Source organism: Anguilla anguilla, chromosome 2 (genome assembly GCF_013347855.1).
Source record: "Anguilla anguilla isolate fAngAng1 chromosome 2, fAngAng1.pri, whole genome shotgun sequence".
In the NCBI taxonomy this organism is placed as follows: Eukaryota; Metazoa; Chordata; class Actinopteri; order Anguilliformes; family Anguillidae; genus Anguilla; species Anguilla anguilla.
Window position 1 is genome coordinate 29,864,370 of NC_049202.1, and position 24,234 is coordinate 29,888,603.

The 24,234-nt window shown below is 42.3% G+C and overlaps 1 protein-coding gene across 3 annotated transcripts in view; it reads left to right on the plus strand.

The window, feature by feature from the left end:
* The window catches only part of stx4 (syntaxin 4), a 71,506-nt gene that overhangs the window by 40,196 nt on the left and 7,076 nt on the right, over positions 1 to 24,234 (plus strand). For 2 of the 3 annotated variants that reach the window (XM_035404900.1, XM_035404902.1), the window contains exons 7-9: positions 6,729 to 6,802; positions 9,322 to 9,459; positions 10,360 to 10,470. In XM_035404900.1, the coding sequence (XP_035260791.1) occupies positions 6,729 to 6,802; positions 9,322 to 9,459; positions 10,360 to 10,470 (323 nt within the window). Of the gene's footprint in view, positions 1 to 6,728; positions 6,803 to 9,321; positions 9,460 to 10,359; positions 10,471 to 11,122; positions 11,144 to 24,234 lie in introns of those variants that run through there. The other variant, XM_035404903.1, reaches the window with a different exon arrangement.

Here is a 24,234-nt window from a genome sequence, read left to right on the forward strand (position 1 = left end):
CACCACCGGAGTTCCCCAGGGCTCAGTCCTTGGTCCCCTTTTCTTCTCCATGTACACCAGATCCCTTGGCTCTGTAATATCTGCCCATGGCTTGTCCTATCATTCCTATGCCGACGACACGCAACTCTTTCTCTCCTTCTCCCCATCGGACACACAGGTCCCTGCCCGCATCTCCGCTTGCCTGAGGGACATACAGAGCTAGATGGACAATCACCACCTGAAGCTCAACCCGGGAAAGACGGAGCTAATCTTTATTCCTGCTCTATCCTCTCCCCTCCTCGACTTTTCCATTTCCTTAGGGGACACCGTAGTGACATCATCACCCTGCGCCAAGAATCTCGGAGTGATGATGGACAACAGGCTGTCCCTCTCCAACAACATTGCAGCAGTAACCCGGGCATGCAGATTTTTCCTATACAACATCCGCAGAATCCGCCCCTTTCTCACCACCTACTCAACCCAGCTCCTGGTCCAAGCAATGGTTCTATCCCGCCTGGACTACTGCAACTCTCTTCTGGCTGGACTACCGGCATCTGCCACCAGACCCCTGCAGCTCATTCAGAATGCTGCGGCTCGTCTGGTCTTCAACCTCCCCAGACACTCCCACGTAACTCCCCTGCTCACTACCCTCCACTGGCTGCCTGTTATAGCTCGCATCAAATTCAGAACATTGGTCCTAGCATACCAGGCAGTCAAGGGATCAGCCCCAGCATACCTCCACAAGATATTCAAACCCTACATGCCAGCCAGATCCCTCCGTTCTGCTACCTCAGGACGCCTAGCACCTCCCCCTCTTCGCACCTGCACGTCCAGAACACGTCTCCTGTCTGTTCTGGCCCCACGATGGTGGAATGACCTCCCTGTGGAGGTCAGAACAGCTGAGACTGTGACCCATTTCAAACGACGACTGAAGACCCACCTCTTCAGGCTGCACCTCTCCCCACCCCTCCCTTCCCCCCTGTAAATGACTAAACTTAGGGTTGTAACTAGGCAGCTGTTTCATAGGTGACTTAGTTGATGCGCCTGTCTTAATGACTACTTGTATTTTTATTTTTCCATCAGGGTCCAAGTTGAACTATGCGGTTGTTCCCTGTACTTGGACCGGTACTTCTCTCTAGGGGTTTCGTCATACTTGTTCCTGGTTATGGTTATACACTTTGTTGTACGTCGCTCTGGATAAGAGCGTCTGCCAAATGCCTGTAATGTAATACCCCATAGTCTACCTGATGTACAATAAAAAGGTAGTATTCCACCATCAGGAAAATGCGGACAATGTTCTATCCTCACAGCAAATAGGTGCGTTAAACATAACACATGACTGAGCCATCTACAAACACTTGTGTTACAGTGTGTGAAATGTCTTCATTAGAGAATTGTGCTAACCTCTTGAAAGGCTGTCAGTTTCATTGTGAGCAGTATGAATTCTGACAAAGCTGGCCACAAGGTAACGATGTCACTGTGGTAGCAGCCATTAGCTAGTCCCCAGTAAAAATATGCAGTAAAAGACCACTGAATCTTTAAAGAGACATAAGACCAATGGTTGGATTGTAAATGTATTTCATATTTAGTGAAGAGTATTTCGCACAGTAATAGAGAGGACATTTGGAGTGCTGAAAAAGCACTTCATATATTTGATAAGTAAGGTGGAACATTGCATTACAGCCCTCAAAAACAAATCAGTTTTCACAGTTTTTATCACATTTTTTAAATTACAGTGATCTGGTTTCCATATTTTCAGCAATAAAAAACCCCACTGATTTCACCTTTTACTTCATCGCTGAACAAAATTATATTGAGGATCCAAGACAAGTGTAATTTCGGTTTCAGGGGTTTCTTACGACCAAATACGCATGTCAAACATCATTAAAATCAGTGACGATGCGGACCAAAAGTGTGTTGACTTACCCAGACCGACTTTTAGTCTGCAGTCCATGGGTGCCCAATGGACCAGCGGAGGTCACTAGAGAGCAATGAAACAGACCCATAAATGCCTGTGAACCCTATAACAACGCATTATGTAAAAACTCGACAAAATGTAACAGCTTGAACGCAATATGTAATAAATTTCCCCGTATTTTGCAATAAATTATTACATATTGCCTTAGTCTAAATAGCCACATAAAAGCAGTAACAAGATCAGGTTTTTATCATATTTATCTTACAAATACAGCCAAACTCAGGGACGTAATGTCAAAAACCGACCAGGAAAAACTCATTCACGCTTTTATTTCTAGCAGGGTTGACTACTGCAATGGTCTTTTGACAGGGCTCCCCAAAAAGACCATCCAAAAGGTTCAGCTTATTCAAAATGCAGCTGCTAGAGTTCTTACAGGGACCAAAAGGTCAGACCACATCACCTCGATTCTTAAGTCACTACACTGGCTTCCTGTCAGCCACAGAACTGAATATAAGGCAATGATAATGTTATAACGATTTTTATGAATGAAGACATCAATTTTGGTTGGTTATTACATAAGGCTGTTTATTACATAATGCGTTGTTACAGTGAACCTTCCCGTATCCAGCCAATACCTTGGGCAATCACCAACTGTGTGATGCCTTATGCAGCTACTGCATGCAGTCTGCACTGGTCCAGATATGTGACCGGTACTGTAATCCGAGATCATCAGGCTCATACATGCACCAAAATGTGGTGCTTTAACCCATTTATACAACTTTGAACATGTCTGATAAAACAAAAAATATTTAAAGAATAGTTTAGCCTCCATTTTAACAATCTTAGTGCATGGTCTAAAGCACATGACTCAATTGCATTTAAGGAGTGTTCAAATCCACTTTTGCTAGTTTAATGGCAGATCATTTTGAAGATAATTTGCATGCAAAGTAAGGTACAGGTTTTAAATAGGTGGAACTTTGCTTATTTAATAATAGGTGTATCTTGGGCGTAACATCTGATAAACCAATCAGAGTGTCATCTCCCATTCCCTTTAAAGTCACCGCCATTGGCTTCTTGGCAGATTGTTAATATAATGGTGGATCTAACAAGACTGTGAAAGATAAAACAGATAAAACAGACCTGCTCATGTGCGTAGTTAAAGCACAGGAGCTCAGAATATATATCTGCCAACAATAGGGTTCCACCAAAGCTCTTTAATAGGCTATATTATGTTGGCTAGTAATAACCTAAAACAAACTAGTGCTACAGAACTTAGGAGCTTAGGAGCCTGGCTGTACCTAGCCATCTAGTTAAATGTGCCATGAAACGTTTAGCATGCTAATGAGGGCTACAACTTTTCTGTTACTGTATCCTATTGGGTAAATTAATTGTCAATCATGCCAGATTGTACTACAAAGTGCGACAACACCGTAAACAGCATGAGCGGTATTACGCACAGCTATTTGGGAAGGTACCCAGGTGTTACAAATGAGTGTATATTTCACAAATGGATTGTCCAAGACAATATATGACCATTCAGTCTCGAAAGGGACATCTCTACATGTAAAACTAATGGTAAGGTTGTATATTTATTCCATATTTAGTCCCAGATATTGAGTGTTCCAATGCTTACCTTGTTACTCAGAAAAAAAACATTCTTTTCATCCACTAAGAAAATTATTAGCTCCTTCATCTGGAATAACTCATAACATAAGCCGCGTTTTCACCAAAAGTACCCGGAACTTTTAGTCCCAGGATCTACTTTTCAAGGAACTAAAAGGTTCCTTCAGCCCATTGTTGTCTGCGTTTCCACCACGGTCTAAAGTCCCGCGAAGATTAGGCAAATTAGCCCACTGACGTATGAAAAAGCGACATTGTCGTCGGTCCATCTGTCCTATGATTTCTTCTGTAACCCCATACTACCACCGAAGTAGCCTACATTATTTTCTAATAACCGGGACAGCCCGAAGGGTTTTATTCCACTCATATACAACGGGTTACCAACAATGACTATATATGGTTACTTTTGTATTTATTGATTTTTATCGATTTAATCACCTGAAATTGAAATGTTCTTCCGCGGCCGTTTGGGCATATTTTACCATATTTTGTCAAGCAAAACTGTCGTTGGTAGTTGGACCTGGACCGTTGTTATGCAACAAATAGGATATAACAGGCCAATAGTCAGATTGTAACAGTTTTATATATCCTCTCAAACACATTCATTATGTTTTTATGCGAACTTCGGAAAGTATTCATGTCTTGACATCCGAGGCGACAGAATGCATTCACATTCCACAAATAACTGGCAACAACAGCAGAAAACATGCACACGTCGTAAACAATTTGCTGTTGAATTGATTACTTTCTCATCGTCAATTCCATATAGGCTAATCGCAAAATGACAAGAATAGAACGAAAACTCGGACTTGCGTGAAAATTAAAATTAACAGTGGTACAGCAGTCTGCTTTCCTTCAAAGTTACTGCTAGCCGAGCAGCGAAGTGTGCCCTCCAGATGCGAACCATGCACCATAAATTAGTCCATAGTCTTCCTGGTCTTTTTGTGGAATTGAAGAATGGATTTTATGGCAGTCTGAAAAAGCAAAATGAACCTGTTATTTTACCCTGACAAAAAGTGCGAAAGGTGATTTCCAGTTTGCTTTTACTGTATCACCAATGTAAATTACGCAGAACTACCGCATACCTCACATAACTGTATCAAACGTTTTGAGTCAATTACAACGGGCTAACAAAGAAAATCCAGAAGAAAATATTCAGCAACCGAATTAAACCGTTTGAATGTTTTATGTAATATGCTGTCCCAGCACGAATACTTAACATTTTATAAAACGAATACTAAAGCAAGACAAGAACAGAAGAGCACACGTTATAATTCCAAGACGTTGGCAGGCTATAACCAAAAGTAGGCTACTGCGCCGCATAACATACCAGTTTGATTTCAAGTTATTATGAAAATAAATCGGTTTGCGGCTGCAGATTTTTAAAAATGGCGGTTGAAAAAAAAAGTTCCGGTACTTTTGGAAAGTACTACCCCCCGAGCAGGGACTTTTTTGGGGGTAAAATAAAGTCCCCGGAACTTATTTTAGACCCTAGTTCCTGCGGTCGAAACACAATGAGTACCTCAAAAGGTTCCTAGTTCCGGGGTAAAGTTCCTGCGGTGGAAACGCGGCTGTAGAGTAAAGTTTATAACACTGACCAAACGTAAGGAAAAGGGGGTCTGGGCTATATTATTGGTCAGTGCAGATGAAAGATTTCATGAACTGGGTACTTGCACACGGAAGCTCTCTCTGGTTTCGAACTGCGGAAATGCTATGTCAGTCTATACAGTTATCATCTCTACCATTCATTGACAACACAAAAGCATTGACCTCTGTGACCAGAATGTACAGTGCCTTCGGAAAGTATTCAGACGCCTTCACTTTTTCCACGTTTTGTTACAGCCTTATTCTAAAATTGATTTAATTAATTTTTATTCACATCAGTTTACACACAATACCCCATAATGACAAAGCAAAGCAGGTTTTTAGAAATTTTTACAAATTTATTAAAAATAAAAAACAGAAATATCACATTTACATAAGTATTCAGACCCTTTGCTATGACACTCAAAATTGAGCTCAGATGCATCCTGTTTCCATTGATCATACTTGAGATGTTTCTGGTGGAAGGGTACAAAAGAATTTCTGCAGCATTGAAGTTCCCCAAGAACACAGTGGCCTCCATCATTCTTAAATGGAAGGAGTCTGGAACCACCAAGACTCTTCCTAGAAGCTGGCTGCCCTGCCAAACCTAGCAATCGGGGGAGAAGGGTCTTGGTCATGGAGGTGACCAAGAACCCGATGGCTACTTTGACAGAGCTCCAGAGTTCCTCTGTGGAGATGGGAAAACCTTCCAGAAGGACAAACCATCTCTGCAGCACTCCACCAATCAGGCCTTTATGGTAGAGTGGCCAGACGGAAGCCACTTCTCTGTAAATCGCAAATGACAGCCTGCTTGGAGTTTGCCAAAAGGCACCTAAAGGACTCTCAGACCATGAGAAACAAGATGGTCTCTAGTCTGATGAAACCAAGATTGAACTCTTTGGCCACAATGCCTAGTGTCATGTCTGGCAGTACACATACAGGTGTGCCAAGAATACTTGAGGCTGCAATCGCTGCCAAAAGTGTGTCGTCAAAGTACTGAGAAAGGGTCTGAATACTTATGTAAATGTGATATTTCAGTTTTTTATTTTTTATAAATTTGAAAAACATTCTAAAAACCTGTATTTGCTTTGTCATTATGGACTATTGTGTTTTGATTGATGAGAATAAAAATAAATGTAATCCATTTTATAATACGGCTATAACGTAACAGAATGTGGAAAAAGTGATGGGGTCTGAATACTTTCCGAATTGACTGTATGTTACATTTATACGTTACTGGTATGGCAAGATGCAAATATACCACTATAACCCACTTTGACATTGACATTCCATGACTTAACACAAGTGTTTGAATATGCCACCAGTAAATGAACATTTGTAACCTATATTCAATTCATTTTATATTTTTAATTATTTTAATTTCTGTTTAATTATTATTATTGATGCATTACATTTTACTTTAATTTTAATTTAATTTAATTTAATTTATTCTTTCCAACATAACAGCTGTTTGTATTGCTACATATGTACCTATGCTCTGTGTGGGCAATTTCATACGACTTGCTTACTTTGCTTAAAAAAATTTTTTTTTTTAATTATATAAATAAACAGTTTTCAGAAATTGGGTCAGATTAGGTGGAAATAATGGCTTTTCCTCTCCCCCCAGCTGGAAGCAATGTCACTGATGAGGAATTGGACAGGATGCTTGAGAGTGGGCAGACTGATTTCTTCACGCAAAATGTAAGTATTTCCTTGCAAATTAACTAGCTTCATATCGGTCTCAACAATGTTTTATGGCTGTTCTGAGGCCACCCTGGGGTGATCACACCACCAAAGATAACCTTCTGAGCGAACTCCTTGACATGTCATGGCTTCCTGCAGGAAAATGGCCATAATTTGTCATTGTAAAGCCAGCAGGTTGTCAAAATTTTTTTGAAATCCTGCAAAGATTGACCCGTTTGCACAAAATTAGGTATGGTACATGTATGAATTTACCTCTATAGGTATTACTTTTCTTGTGGACATGTCCAAGGATGCCTGAATGACTAATCATGTGTGTGGTTATCCCAAAGATGCTTGCAGTACAAATTCCTAATGGAGTGAGCAAAAATGAACAAATTTGGTTGATATATTCACACTTGCATGAAGGCTCCATCACTAAAGTACTGCCATCTTGAAATATTATTATTATCCATTTTCCTATTTCCAAGTCTCAAAGGTGAGTCTTCGGTACAAATGATCACCAATGATTTTTGAACCGATTGCCTACTTGGTGGCGTTAAAAAATTAAATCAAGTCCAGTCAATTTTATTTATTTTTTGCATTGCTTTACAGTACTTTACAGAATACCGTCGCAAAGACTCTTTATAGAGTTACAGAAAGAGAGTAAAAACCAGGCCTGAACCCCTGAATAGCATGCACATGATGTTAACAAAAACTTGCCAGTGTAGGAAAATCCTGAACCATTGGCAAGAGAAAACCCATGATGGGAAGAAATCTTTGGAGGAACCCAGCCATTGAGGGGGAGCCCATCCTCCACTGACTTGTCTTGTGTCAAGTATGTGTGGAATGGATGAAACAGAAATGTAATAAGGCAGGGGTGGGCAGTGAAGGCCGTATCTGTTTTTGTTTCTGGTTTCCATGCCAACTTCTGGCCTTAATTACTTAATTAGCCCTAACATTCACGCCATCTGGCATTTTAGCTACATTTCTAGATAGGTGCATGAATGACAGCTGAAGACTGCTCTTTTGACTGTATACAAGACATTTTACTGTGATCTAATCTACGAGTGAACCAGTGTTGGTGTGTACAGCCAGTTAGTTCATTTAGCCAGAGTAATTGGTGGAAACAAAAACCTGCGAACACACCGGCCCTCCAGGACTGGAATTACCCACCCCTGTAATAAGGGATCTACCACAGCAAATAAAATGGATTGAGCAGGTTACAGTTGAGGTAATAAACTAACTGGGGAATTTGAAGTCCAAATGAAGCAAAGTATAGTGTGAAATTTAGAGGGGCAGGGTGATGCATCTGGAGCTCGAGGCTGCATCAAGGCATGGGCAATAAAGGGGAGCAACAGCATGGTGCAAGGGACAGAGCTGGAGTGATCCCGTGAACTCAGGGCGAGGGAGGGGCAGGAGCCCCAGGGAAAAAAACAGATAAGAGAAAATGAGGCACTATAAAGATTGTCAACACAAAGAGTGTAGCCAAAACAATTGCAAAGATTAGTTAGTTAACAGCAAAATGTTCTATCCATTTCCATCCATCCATTATCTATACCTGCTTATCCTGAGCAGGGTTGCGGGGGGTGCTGGAGCCTATCCCAGCCTGCATTGGGCGCGAGGCAGGAATACACCCTAGACAGGCCGCCAATCTATCACAGGGCACACACACCATTCACTCCCACGCTCATACCTATGGGCAATTTTTGAGTCTCCAATTAGCCTTACCTGCATGTTTTTGGGCTGTGGGAGGAAACCCACTTGGACACAGGGGTGCAAACATGCAAACTCCGCACAGAAACGCCCCAAGCTGAGATTCGAACCCTCGGCCTTCCTGCTGTGAGGCGACAGTGCTACCCACTGCACCACCGTGCCGCGAAATGTTCTAGTCATTTCTACTGAACTGATTTGCTCCCATTTCTTGTGCAGTATTCAGCCACTAGAGTTCTTACTACAAGTTAGAGTCCTTTCAATGCCAAATTGGTGCAACCAGGCAATGAAACATTACAGTATTCATACCAAGAGGACACTAATGCATTAACCATTTTTTCAGCCTCCTGTAGGGACATCTTCCTTTTATCAATCAGTTATGCCAAGGGTTTTAGCAACTTTGGTAGAGTCCCATCCTGCTTTACCTACCTTCTTTCTGTAATATTTTTTTTAACTAAATTTTATGTTTTATATTTTTGTGTTTCATTTGGAATGGCAACAGTTTTTTATTTTTATTTGCACATTGCACTACAATGTGATCAATCAGTTCTGGACAATGCAGAAAAGCATACATTTTCCTCAAAAGCATGTGCTGCCAACAGTCACTTCTTTACCACTGTTTGCAGACAATGAAGGCAGTTCTGCAGCTCACAGATGCTGCACAAGGTGGATTTATACCACACTGTGTGGTGCATCCATAAATTATTTTTTTGAACATTTTTAATTATACTGGAATCTGTTGTATTTTCTGAACTTTATGTAGCACTGTTTCTTTTTTGAGCTTTCAGTGCCTTTAAAATATGTAACAAAACCTCTCTCTGTCTCAGATTTTGAGTGATGCTAAAAACACCAAGCAAGCCCTAAATGAGATTGAGTCACGGCATGATGAGATCCTCAAACTTGAGAGGAGCATTCGGGACCTACACGATATGTTCCAGTACCTTGCTATGGAGGTCGAGGCACAGGTGAGAAAGTGTTATTAGTGAGAGGCATCAGTTAGAGGAATAAATGTATAAAATGCAGGTGACAGAAATGTTTTGCTGAAAAAATGGACGTTTTCAAGAGTGAGTATCAGAGATTGAGAACGACTCAAAACGGGTAAGAGATTGAAGTTGTAGAGTGAAACATACACCACATGGCCAAAAGTATGTGGACACGTGACATCCTACACCTCATCCAAAATTATGGGCATTAATATGGAGTTGCTATAACAACCTCTACTCTTTTGGGAAGGCTTTATACTAGACTTTGGAGCATTGCTGCAGGGATTTGCTTCCATTCAGCCGCAAAAGCATTAGTGAGGTCGAGCACTGATTGGTTGATTAGGCCTGTTTCACAGTTGGCTTTCCAATTAATCCCATAGGTGCTGGATGGGGTTGAGGTCAGGTCTCCGTGTAGGCCAGTCAGGTTATTCTATACCGTTCTCGATAAAACCATTTGTGTATGGACCTTGTTGTGTGCACAGGGGCATTGTCATGCTGAAATAGGAAAGGACCTTCCCCAAACATTTGGGGAAGCACAGAACCATTTAGAATGTGATTTAATTTTACTGGAACTAAGGGGCTTAGCCCAAACCATGAAAAACATTCCCAGACCAAGGTGTTAGAAGGTGTAATTTTTTTTAATACAGTGAATATGCTCTGGAACTGGAGGTTATGGCTTATCGAACAATTGTGTATTCAAAGTGACTTTGCTTTCATAATGTCAGATACACAAAATGTATCAATCTTAAGAAGGAAGGTTGATGTAAGTTATTGAATAATGATTCATTCAGTTTTTTTCTCTGATATTTTTTGGAATTCTAAAGACTGATTATGATACAGGAGTTGTTTCTGGTTTTCTGCTGTTCGTCACTATGTCTACAGGGGGAAATGGTGGACCGCATTGAAGCCAACATAATGCACTCCAAAAACTATGTGGAGAATGCTGTGACAGAGACCCAACAAGCTGCCAACTACCAAAACAAAGCCCGTAAGGTGAGGTAATGTGGGCCAGAGCTCCTTTAAGTAAAATTTGACATTAACATCAGTAAAATCTTCAACAATATTCAGAACAAAATTATTTTATGATTTGGTTAGTTTCATTAAAATATATTAGAGATTGACAGATACACATTCAGGTTTGCTGATACCAAAAGAATTTAAGCATTTCAAATGCATTTTTTAATCAGGTCTGCTTCCCTGAATACGCTAGTAGACGATCTTGTGCTGTACATCCTTGGTAGCCTGTGTGTAACCTCTTACAGAAGCCTCTACACAGTCATATCACCACAACATCAACATCATGTTTTCCGCATCCAGGCATTATGCTGAATATGATAAACAAAACATGAAATCATGAAATCAAGTACATTTTTTCTCATGGCTACTGCCAATTAAATCAATAATTAATGATCAGGAATTTAAAGTGTGCTGTATTGTGTATCAACAGCAAAAATCATGGGGCCGCTAGTGGTGCAGTTTTGTGAATGAGGCCCAATATGTGTATATTCCTGTTCTTGCATGCATTCACTTTTAAAAATAATATGTAGAGTAGGGTTGTCTTCCCCACGTGATCACACTACCACCAACATGTTTGACTGTTAGTATGATGTTCTTACTGTGAAATGCTGTATTTGCTTTACTCTAGACATAATGGGACCCTTGTCGTCAAAAAGTGGTGCATTTTTGCAAACGTGAGATGAGCATTGATGTTCCTTTTGGTTATGTGTGATTTCTGCCTTATTACTCTCCATGAACCCAATTTTTGCCCAGTTTCTCTCTTATTGTGAAATCATGAACACTGACCATAGCTGAGGCTAGAGAGGCCTGCAGTTCTTTGGATGTTATTCTGGGGTCTTTTGTGACTTCCTGGATGAGTTGTTCTGCGGCCTTGGAGAAATTTTGGCAGGTCTGCCACTCTTCGGAAGATTCACCACTGTTCCAAGATGAGATTTTTTGAGATATCTACCATTTGGAGATAATGGCTCTCACTGTGGTTCCATGGAGTCCCAGAGGCCTTGAAAATGGCTTTGTAACCCTTTCCAGACACGGATATATTTTGACAACTTTTTTCTCATTTCTTTTGGAATTTCGTTTGATCATGGCATAGTGTGCTTGTGGAAACTTTTTGGGGACTACTTCACCCTGAGGGTAAGGTTCCATATGCGTGAAGTTTAGATTCAACAGGACTGCCTCAGCTGAATCTATCCATTAAATTTGGTTAATTGGTTGATTGAGTAACTAAGCAATTACTTTTTCAGGGGGACGATATGGGTGTTTGATGACTTCATTTATTTGTTATTTTTAATCCCTTTGCGCAAGCCCCCTAGTAGGCTGCACGCCAGCGTGCCTAGATTGTTCAACTCAGACATTCATTGTTCCTGCAACTAAATTGAGTTGAAAACACAAACTCTGTGTTCTAGTTTTATTAGTAGACTATACAGGATTACTATGCCGAATACGGAGTTCCACAGCACCACCATTGTTGCAACGGTTGTTCATTTAACAGGCACCCCTCCCTGCAGTGTCATCTGCAACTACACCTCCCACCCATGACACACTGGACTGAATCGTCTGGTTCTCGAAGTAGAAATATCATTCATATTAGCCATAGAGAATTTGATTCGTCAGACATTATACATTAACTGTAAAAAGTGGACTTGCCATGAGCTACAAGATTGTGAAACGATGTCATAAGGATGTTTTAATTAGTGTGTAATCCCATGAAAATTAGAATCTTTGTGTTTTTGTTACCTTAGAATAAGCCCTAAAGGGAGTGGGTCCTCTTCCACGGAGGCCGCCATGTTGCACCGCCATGTTTTTACAGTAGCCCAGAATGGACAAACGGCTCTAGAGAGGGCCTTTCGCATTTTTTTGTTGGGTGGCGCGAATGCACCGGTTGGAAGATGAAGAAGAAGAAAAGAGAGACTGAGTGGTCATATATGGTCTTGGACAATCCGTTTGTGAAATATACGCGCATTTGTGATGCCTGGGTACCTTCCAAAATAGCTGTACGTAATACCATATGTGTTGTTTACGGTGTTGTCACCCTTTTTAGTGCAGTCTGGTTTGATTGACAATCCATTTATTCAATAGGTGAGAGTATAAGCTTTCTAACGATGTATAACGTAAAATTTTGCTTTTGGAATAGCGTTTTATTGCTCAGTGTAATCGAAAGTTTTGTTATCATCGCATTCACTTATGCATTCACTCTGGTAGCAGTAAAAGTCTCTGCACCTAATGAAACGTTGTTCAATCAGTGATTTTAGCATGGTATTTCTGGTGGTGCAGTTTTTTATGATGTCTCCATCACAAAAAATAAAGGTAGCAAATTAGTCTACGGTAGGCCTATGCCCTTATATGGGCTGTGCTGTAAATGCCAGGGAGCAGAAAGATTTCCAAACCGTATACAATTCATCGCTTCAGCACTCAGCGCGACACAGAATGCTACATTGAGGTTGCCTGTACTGCAACAAAGTAAAAAGATGAGACAGACACGTGTCTTCAATAAAACTATAAATACAAGCATGCGGCACATTGTTAACTTGTAGGAAAGTGTTTGTATAAAATGTTTGCATATTTATTTGACATTTAAAGAAATACAATTGATAATGGTCCTGTTTTTAAAGTTCCATCATGTGCCGGGTGGCCACGGGATTCGCTTGTCTGAAGTTTTCGCCAGAGTAGCCGTTCTTTTAGGCGAGGTGGGAAAAAAAGGTGTCAAAAGCAGCTAAATCCGCAAAGAACACCTTCAGCTCACTGATTCTGGATGCGCATACTTGCTGCAGGGTTAGGTTTAACTGGTGGGCGTAGCAATGCACAAATATTGCGTTTGGGTAGTTCTCCTTCATCAGTGTTTGCACGCTGCCTACATTACCACTCATCACAGCTGCCCCAAGCTGTGCAATGAGTTTGTCAGTCAGCCCCAGGGGCTCAAGGGCTTGTTTGATTGCGTAGGAAAGGCCAATGGCAGTTTTATCCTTCACTTCGATGGAATCGCTTTGTGACGGTGTTGTCTACCATATATCTCAACACTATGACCATTTGGGATTTGCATGATATATCGGTAGTCTCATCTGCCTGGACAGCAACAAACTGGGTCTCTCAATTGTTTGGCCACTTCCTCCCTGAAGATCTCATATGTGCAATCCAGGAGTTTGTTCTGAACGGTGCTAGATATCTCCTTGAAGTAAGGCTGCGCATCATAGTATCTTTTGAGCCTGGTGTCCCCCTCACACATTGTCTCAAAAATGCACCTAAAAATGCCTAGGTTTAGTGAGCTGGCTGACTCGTCGTGACCACACAAACTCATTTTGTATTTCCCACAGAGTTTGATATAAGTAATCAGCCTCCCCAGAACATACCGATTCTCCTCAATCTGTCTGTTGTGCTCCGCGATGCAACGGCGATATGCACCATCTAGTTGTGCCTGGATGTTGAGCTGCCCCAGTAAACCCAACTCATGGCACAATCCAGATGGGACGCAGAGCTTTCATGCTTCGCTGTTCTTTCCGACAGATGTTTAATGTCTTTTAATCCAGCCGATGCCCAAACGGAGTCTCCACCACCAAAAAGCATACATGGGAAACAGAACAGCGCATGTTTCGAGGTGCTAGCGGTTAGCCATCTCTTTTTGTCAAACCATTCCTGTTTGAACGTACGGGTCACTTTATCCCCAGCCTGAAGCAGGATGAAGTCTTCTGGTCTGTGTGGCCCTAAACGTTTTATCTCCCAACTTCTCTTCCAAAGTCAATGTACTAAACTGCACAGTCAACAAATAGCCTACATGATTCATCGTAAAAAAATAAAATAGACTCGTTCAAACTTGAACTTAGAAACTTCAAAAATTCAAATAAAATCACACGCCTTGAAATTGAAAACTTCAGCTAGCTAAATCAAGTTGATGTACGTCTATCGCTAATGCTAGCTAATGATGTCATCGATTGAATTGGCTTTGTTTGTGATTATTTCCTGGTCATGTCAGGCCACGTTAATGATGTTAGCATTAGCGATTAACAGTTACGTTTATTATTTTTTCGCCACCTCAGGTGACCCACCTGTTGCTAGGCAGAATTCGTAGGGGCAGAAACGTTTCCCTAATGTAAAAACACGCCTGGATCCAATGTGTCCCTTATCCCAGTATTCATTCTCACACAAATAAAATCAGGTTAGCTATGTTTTCATTCCATATCATTCCACACAAGAAAGTGGATTTTGACAGCCACTATCTCAGTTTACTTTGAAATGTTTCATGTGGTTAGAAAAGATAAGTATTCATGTTACTTTTTGTAGAAATATCATCTGATCTGTTAGAAATCAAGCTAATGTTAACCTTGACTGCGAGGCAACAACGCTGAAGCGTAGCTTTAGTTTAAACATAACTGAGGTGTAGCTTTGCATTAACATTATGTACAAGAAATCACTAAAGAAAAGAATGTAATTAACCTAAATGTGATTGAAACTTATTGAAAGTGAGGGGAAAGGGATACGATCACTCGCAATGCTTTATAGTTCATTCCCTCTTTAAAAAGGTTTTAAAAAGTACCTTTACCTTTTTTTGTTTTTCAAAGATTATTTTGTCTGAATCATTTTTATACTGTCATGATTCATCTCATATCTGGATGGTTCAGTTCATGACTAAAAACTATATTATCTAGCCTCTTTCTGAAATGTCTATGAAGAAAATTAATGGGACATTTACTTGCAGAACCAGGGCCACTGTAAAAGTGGGCAGTAACATTTCAGCTCTATAGTGTCAATATGGGTATTCATTAAAATATTCTTTCACCACGAAAAATTTGTATTCTGTCATAGCAACAAGCAGCAATAGCCCTAAGACATGCCAAGACAGCAGTGAAAACGCTGGTCAAGGAATACTGAAATAAACAAGACAAGTTTTTCTAAAATTATACCATGTCATTCTACTTTCAATATCTGCGACTAAATATGCAATAAATACACAGACTTACCAAGTAACCAAGTGGACAATAGAAGATTGAAAAAACATTGCCTGGTCTGATGAGTCTCGATTTCTGCTGCGACATTCAGATGGTAGGGTCAGAATTTGGCGTAAACAACATGAAAGCATGGATCCATCCTGCCTTGTATCAACGGTTCGTGGTGGTGGTGGTGTAATGGTGTGGGGGATATTTTCTTGGCACACTTTGGGCCCCTAATTGAGCATTGTTTAAACGCCACAGCCTACCTGAGTATTGTTGCTGACCATGTCCATCCCTTTATGACCATAGTGTACCCATCTTCTAATGGCTACTCCCAGCAGGATAACACGCCATGTCACAAAGCTCAAATCATCTCAAACTAGTTTCTTGAACATGACAGTGAGTTCACTGTACTCAAATTGCCTCCACAGTCAACAGATCTCAATCCAATAGATACCTTTGGGATGCGGTGGAACGGGAGATTCGCATCATGGATGTGCAGCTGACAAATCTGCAGCAACTGTGTGATGCTATCATGTCAATATGGACCAAAATCTCTGAGGAATGTTTCCAGCACCTTGTTGAATCTATGCTACGAAGAATTAACCCTCTGGGGTCTAAGGGTAAAATTAGGCACACTGGTGATTGTGCGATGCTCTGACATTTGTGTAAATTTCATCAACTTTATATACAGTGATTCCAAAGTGTTTCATATCTTTGTTTTCAGCACAAACTCAGCTACAATAATATGGCAGCAGTAAGTAGGTCATAATCATGTGTGGATTGTAAACTGCTCTAAAAACACAAACTGTAAACAGTAGTTTTGAACATGCACAGGAATGTTGTAATAAAACACACTAAACAATTGTTTAAAAAAATAAAATATTTTAGCAAATCCAATGAGAAGTATAAAATAAATTGCTAAAAGTAAGTGTTGTGACTATTATTTTTCAACACCAGGTGAAAATGGGAGGGCTAATGGCCTTTCTGTAATGAATATTTATTGGGTAGGAGGACCTGCCAGCTAAGTAGGCTATTCACACCTGGCCGCATGCCTCCCCACCTCTAAGACAAAGATTTTTCACAAAGCAATACACAGTGAGCCATTTAGAAGACAGAAACAAAGACATCTTTTGATTTTGGTACATTCATTACATTACATTACATTACATTTATTTGGCAGATGCTTTTATCCAAAGCGACATACAAAAAGTGCATTTCATAGTCATAGACAACTGCTAAACACAGGTTCAGTAAGGTACAATACTTATTTTGTACAGCTATTTCTAGCCAAGAACACAGTTTAGTTCACACAGTGAACACGATTCAGACCTAACCTCTGCAAAGCCAACTAGGCAGAAGAATAAGCTACAGTATTAGGACAAATACAAATTACCAAAAAGTGCTGGGATGGGGCGACATGTAAGTGTCATGAAAAAAGGGGGGGGGAGATTTAGAGTGAAATATACAGCGTGGTGGTGGTTAGTCTAGGTATAGTCTGAAGAGATGAGTCTTCAGGCCACGGCGGAAGATGGGTAGTGAGGACGAGGTTCGGAGAGGGACGGGGAGTTCGTTCCACCACTGGGGAGCTAGGGTGGAGAAGCTTTGTGATCCCTTTGGGCAGGTGGGAGGGGTTACAAGGCGCCCTGCTGCCGCAGAGCGGAGTGGTCGAGCAGGCACATAGAATCGAGTCATGTCCTGCAAGTAGATGGGGGCTGTCCTGTTGGCAGCAGTGTAGGCAAGGGTCTGGGCTTTGAACCGGATCCTGGCAGCGACCGGTAGCCAGTGGAGTGATCGCAGCAGAGGAGTGACGTGGGAGAATTTGGAAAGGTTGTAGATGAGTTGGGCAGCGGCATTCTGAATCATCTGTAGTGGCTGTATGGCACAAGCTGGCAAGCTTGCAAGGAGAGAGTTGCAGTAATTAAGGCAAGAGGTCACTGTAGCCTGGACGAGCAGCTGGGTGGAGTGCGTCGTCAGGTATGGTCGAAACCTTCTGATGTTGTACAGAAGGAATCTGTAGGACCGTGATGTTGCCTTGATGTGTTCCTTGAGGTCCAGTTGGTCATCCAGGACCACCCCCAAGCTCTTGGCAGAGTGAGAGGCAGTCACTGTGGTGCCATCAACCGTGATTGAGAGCTCACGAAGTAAGGAGGTCTTGCACGGGAAGAAGAGCAGCTCAGTTTTGTTGAGGTTGAGCTTCAGATGGTGGCTGGCCATCCAGGTGGAGATGTCAGCCAGGCAGGAAGATATCTTATCATTGACCTGTGTGGTCGAGGGGGGGAAAGAAAAGAAGAGTTGTGTGTCATCTGCATAACAATGATAGGAGAAGCTATGTGAATTAATAACTGAACCAAGAGATCTAGTGTATAAGGAGAACAGCAGAGGACCCAGTACAGATCCCTGCAGCACTCCCATAACAAGGGGATGAGAAGCAGAGGCAGACCCTTTCCAGGTGACCTGGTAGGACCTATCTGCAAGATAGCAAGCGAACCAAGACAGGGCAGTCCCGGCAATGCCCATCCCAGCCAAGGTGGAGAGGAGTATTTTATGGTTGACCGTGTCGAAAGCTGCAGACAGGTCAAGAAGAATCAGGACAGAGGAGAGACGTGAGGCTCTTGCAGTGGCAAGTGCCTTCATCACAGCTAGGAGCGCAGTCTCTGTTGAGTGCCCGGATCGGAAGCCAGACTGGTGAGGGTCTAGCAGGTTGTTCTGATGGAGAAAAGAGGTTAGTTGTTTAAGAACTGCTCATTCAAGGGTTTTGGACAGAAAGGGTAGAAGCGATACGGATCGATAATGCATTACATCGGAGGGGTCTGAGGTGGGTTTTTTGAGAAGTGGGGTAACACGAGCCATCTTAAAATCAGAGGGAACATGACCATCATAGCAATCGATAGCAATTAGCATGTCATTATCTTGTGAATGTGGTCTGGGCGTACTTACTGCCGAGCGAAAATCACATATTAATGAGAAAGACCATTGCCATGTGTTAAGCCTATTTGATCTAATTTTAAATAGCTTAAATCAATTCATATTATTTGCCAATGGACACATTGGAATGCCACGATTCTAAGGTTTCTGTCAATGTCTTTGTTGTGTCTGTATGATAAAAGCTCGCGAAGTTAATCATCCAAATAGCAACGAAAGTAAATTTAATCTTGTCACGCTCCGCCGGCGGAGCTCCCGACCCCAGAGGGTTAAGGCAGTTCTGAAGGCAAAAGGGGGTCCAACCCGGTACTAGCAAGGTGTACCTAATAAAGTGGCCGGTGAGTGTATATCATGGCTTTTGTAACATTTCTCACCTGAAAATAATAATGGATTAAAACTGATGAGCTGTGCTAGAATATCAGCAGCTGTACAGCTTCCAGTTGCCAACTGAAGAACCCAGCTCCAACTCATGAACTTCACCTGCTGCTACCTCATAGTAATGTGCAAAAGGACACATGTATGAGTAGGGAAATATACATAAAAACCTATGTTTATCTTTTTGTTTTTATATAATCTTAATTCATAAAACAAAAATGAAACCACATAAACAATTTTGTTAAATGAAATTTTCTAAATTTCTTCTCATTTAAAGTTCAACCATCATTATACAGGTGTAAAAACAAAATTAATTAATAAAGAAAATTATATGTATATATATATATCCATCCATCTATCCATTCTCTAACCGCATAGTCCGGGTCGTGGAGGCAAAGGGGCAAGCAGAGCAGCCCAGACATCCCTCTCCCCAGCGACTTACGCCTACTCATTCCGGTGGATCCCCTGGCGATCCCAGGCCAGCCTTAGGATATAATCCCTCCAGCATGTCTTAGGTCTGCCCCTGGGTCTCCTCCCCAGTGGCCAAGCCCAGAACACCTCCAGGGGAAGGTGCCCAGGAGGCATCCTTATCAGGTGCCCGACCCACCTCAACCAGTTCCTTTCAATGTGGAGTAGCAGCGGTTCTACTTTGAGGTACTCCCGGATGGTTGAGCTCCTCACCCTATCAAGGAGAGTAAGACCTGCCACCCTACGGAGAAACCTAATTTCGGCCGCTTGTATTCACAATCTCACTTTCTCGGTCACTACCGATAGCTTGTGACCATAGATGAGAGTAGGGACGAAGATCGACTGTAAATCAAGAGCTTTGGCTTTCGGCCCAGTTCCTTCTTCACCACCACCGTCCAATGCAATGCCCGCATTACTGTGGCTGCTGCACCCAGACGACGGTCGATCTACGAATTCCTTTTTCCCTCACTCATGAATGAAACCCCAAGATACTTGAACTCCTCCAACTGGGGCAGTTGCTCCTCCTTTACTTGTAGAGGGCAAACCATCTTTTTCTGGGAGAGGACCATGGTGACAGACTTGGAGGTGCTGATCCTCATCCCAACCGCATCATACTCCGCTGTCGCTCCAAGTATACAGGGACCAAATGGCACGCAACAGCAACCTCGGCACCCATATTCTCCTGCAGCACCTCCCACAAGATGCCCCGGGGCACAAGGTCATATACCATCTCCAAATCCACAAAACACACGTTGACTGGATAGGTAAACTCCTATGCGCCCCCTCAAATATCTGTGAGAGGGGTAAAAGCTGATCTGTTGTTCCGTGGCCTGGATGAAATTTGCATTGTTCCTCCTGAATCTGAGGTTTAACTATCGGCTAAAACATCCTTTCCAGCACCTTGGCATAAACTTTCCCAGCACCGTAGCTGAGGAGTGTGATTCCCCGATAATTGGAAAACACCCTCCGGTCCCCCTTTTTAAAAATAGGGACCACCACCCCGGTCTGCCACTCCAAAGGCACTGTTCCTGACTTCCACGTGACATTGAGGATTTGTGTCAACCAAGATGCACCACCAACATCTAAAGTCTTCAACATTTCCGGACAAATCTCATCCACCCCTGGTGCCCTGCCACTGATGAGCTCTCCAACCACCCCAGTGACTTCTGCCACAGAGATGGACTCTGGTCCCCGGATTGCTCCAGCTCAGCCTCAAAAATGGAGGATGTGTTTTTCAGATTCAAGAGGTCCTCAAAGTGTTCCTTCCAGCTTTTGACAATTTCCCCAGTTGAGGTCATAGTTTCACCATTCCTGCTAAGAACAGCCTGAACGGTGTCCCGCTTTCCTTTCCTGAGGTGCCGAATGATTTTCCAGAACCACTTTGGGGCGGACCGAAAGTCCTTCTCCAAGGCCTCACCAAACTCCTCCTATGCCCCGGCTTTTGCTTCTGCCACTGCCGCAGCTGCGCCCCTTTTTCACCTGCCGGTACCTGTCTGCTGAATCAGAGGTTCCCAGTGCCAACCAGGCCCAGAATGTCTCTTTCTTCAGTTTGACAGCCTCCCTCACCACTGGAGTCCACAAATGGGTCCTCAGGTTGCTGCCAGGATATGCACCGACCAGATTTTGACCATAACCTCTAGCAGCCGTTTCCACAATAGAGGTTTTGAACAGGGTACATTCAGATTCCATGTCCCCAACGTCCTCTGAGATATTGGAAAAGCTATCTTGGAGGTGAGTTGAAATAATTCCAAATGGACTGTTCTGCCTGGCATTCCCAGCAGACCCTGACTACACATTTGGGCCTACCTGGTCTGTCTGGCAGCTTCCCCCGCCATCTGATCCAACTCACCACCAGATAATGATCAGTTGACAGCTCTGCTCCTCTCTTCACCCGAGTGTCCAAAACAAATGGCCGCAGTTCTGATGAAACGACTACAAAGTCGATCATCGACCTTTGGCCAAAGGTGTTCTGGTACCATGTACACTTATGAATATCCTTGTGTTCAAACATGGTGTTTGTTATGGATAAACCATGACTAGCACAGAAGTCCAATAACATAATACCGATCAGGTTCAGATCAAAGAGGCCGTTCCTCTCAATCACACCCCCTCAAATTTCCCAGTCATTGCCAACAAGAGCATTGAAGTCTCCCAGTAGGACAATGGAGTCAGTAAGTGGGTCCTTTTCCAGCATCCCTCCCACCTTCTCCAAGAAGGCCAAATACTCTGAACTGCTATTAGATGCATAAGCGCAAATAACAGTCAGTTTTCCTCTCTGCCACACGTAGTCACATTGAGGTGACCCTCATGTCTACTGCAGTAAACTCCAGCTGAGTGGCCACCAGCCAGGGACTTGTGCGTATCTCCACTCTCGCCCAGCGCCTCTCACCCTGAACAACTCCCGAGTAGGAGAGAGACCACCCCCTATCCAGGAGTTGGTTTCCAGAGCCAACACTGTGTGTAGAGGTGAGCCCAACAATGTCTAGTTGGTACTTCTCAGCCTCACGCACCAGCTCCGGCTCCTTCCCCACTAGAGCGGTAACATTCCACGTGCCAAGAATCAGTTTTCGTCATCTGGGCTGATGTCGTACAGATCTACCCTGTTGTTGTCCCCTGCCCGATGGGCATTGCACTCAACCCCTACCCTGAACCTTGCAGGTGGTGGACCCACACGGTTGTCCCACATAGCCTATTTGGGCTGGACCCGGCCAGGTGTTTGCCTACGGACACCACCCCCAAGTCTGGCTCCATTGATGGGTCCCTGTAACCCTATTCCGGGCAGGGTAAACTTAACTCTGTATTTGTTTACCATAAGTAGGGGTCGATTGAATCATGTTCGTCTGGGTCCTCACCCCAGACCTGTTTGCCTTGAGAGACATAAAACCCCCGACGACATAGCTCCGTAAAAAACAAACAAATCATAAAACCTTGCAAGCTCTTCCGCCACAACAAGGCCACGATCCAGGAAGGAACATATGTATGTGTGTATATATATATATATATGTGTGTGTGTGTGTGTGTGTGTGTCTGTTTTTAAAATAAAGATTGCAGGTGGTCAAACCACAATGATGGCATATGGCAAACCTCCATTGGAGGCTTCTTCAAACTTTGACACAGTCCTTCGTGGTTGTATCATTACTTCCACTGGCATGCACTAGGAGAGAAAGCCTGGCCCCTGGTTCGATGGGTGCATTCCAGTCGCTCTTTTTAAATTGTTTTTTAAACCTCCTTTCCTTGCGTGCTTTCCTAGTATGGGTAGGGGGGAAGGGTCCAGGCTCATTTTTTGACCAGGACTGGTCTATCTGAAAGCTGACAGTGTACTTATTAATGTGACCTCATATTGTTGAAAGCAGGGCAGAGCACCATATTGTTTTCAAACGATTCATGAATTTTGTGGTTTTTATAATGAGCCCAATCATGAATATGTTGGGAGGTAATGCAGTTCAGCTAAGACATTGAAGTTTACTTATGCTTCTTAACAAAAAGGTGATATCTGTAGACAAACATTTGTTAAATCCCACCAGTTGCAATCTTCACCATCTGGCAAAGTATTTTCCATGTAGCAAAACGAAATTGCAATGTCTTGGTTGCGACTTGAACCTGGAACCACTCCAAAAAATGTATATTTCCGTTGACAGGCCTCAACAACCATTTATCTATATAGATATTAAGATTTTCAATCAATGATTTTGATGAAATGTCTCAGATTGCATTCAAACCTAAAAGGAAATGGACCTTTGTGCAGCATGTAGCCATGCAGGGTCTGTGACCCCCAATATGGTGTCCTGTGTTTCTTCCAGGAGGTAATGGTCATAAAACTTTCAAAGGAGAGAAAGCACTCCAGGACACCCCACGTCTGTAATATTGATAGATAATTGACAACTTTTTTAGATAAACATTATAGCTGACTTCCCTGGTTGGTTTGTTTTACTATTACCACAGTCAGCTAGGTAACATTTGATTGTTAGCTGGCTAGCACTGGTTGGAGTTGGAACATTTATTGCTTGCCTGCCATGCTAGGCCAGTATGCCAAACAAAATGCTGATTCCCCAGCTTTGGCTTTACTCTGGTCTTGTGTTTCAAGTAAACGTACCACCATAAAACGCTTTCCCACAATAAGGCTAAATTCATAGTGTCGCTGTGTGTATTACACAAATAAAAAAATATTGCTCTTCAGTAGAGATGGTGAGTTTTACAGGTATCTTATCTACTAGGACTTAATTAGTCAATCTATTAACTGTGCGACTGCAGCAAGCTGTAAAAACAAACCAGAAGAATGAAACTATGGTTCCATTCAGTTACGCCGCAGAAGGTCTGGACCACTGTATACAACCATGTCCACTGTTTCATAACCTTATGTCTGCCTATGACGTGACCGTGACGTGAAATCTGTCAAAAAAAAATTTAAATGCTATCAAAGGATAGTATTAATAAATGTCTGCGGACTCTCATGAGATGTCCTCAATTTAGTTTTTTTTTTTGTTTTGTTTTAGTGCATTATAAAATGAAAATTCCATGTTCCAATCAGTGATTCTCTTTCTGTGTATATCATATAATACCCTTCAGTTGGTTACAATTGTGTAACATTTAGAAATTATCAAAATTGCGCATTCAATGGTAATATAGTATAACTGTTTTTGTAAGTTCGTGCTGATGGCCTCCTTGGCATTTTTGAATTGTTGTTAAAAAATGCATAATATCATTGATTTAAAATACGTCATTTTTTCCCCAAACCAGTTTAGCGCAAACCACGCCCTGTAGTTTTAACATTGGTCATCAAGATTTAGCGCATAGCACAAACCACGCCCCGTATTTGCATTAGATAACACACGTGCAGCGGCACCCAGCTGTCAACTGTATTCGCTACATTCTTGAACACGTGCTGGCTGGCTGCAATTCTTGTTTGTGCTTACTGTTTCCTCTACATTTCAATTTACTGCACTATGTATAGTTTAACTCTACAGTTTGGTTTTTTTCATTTACTGCACTACGTATAGTTTAACACTTGTTTGTGCTTGGTCTTTTCAGTTTATTGCACTATGTGTAGTTTCTT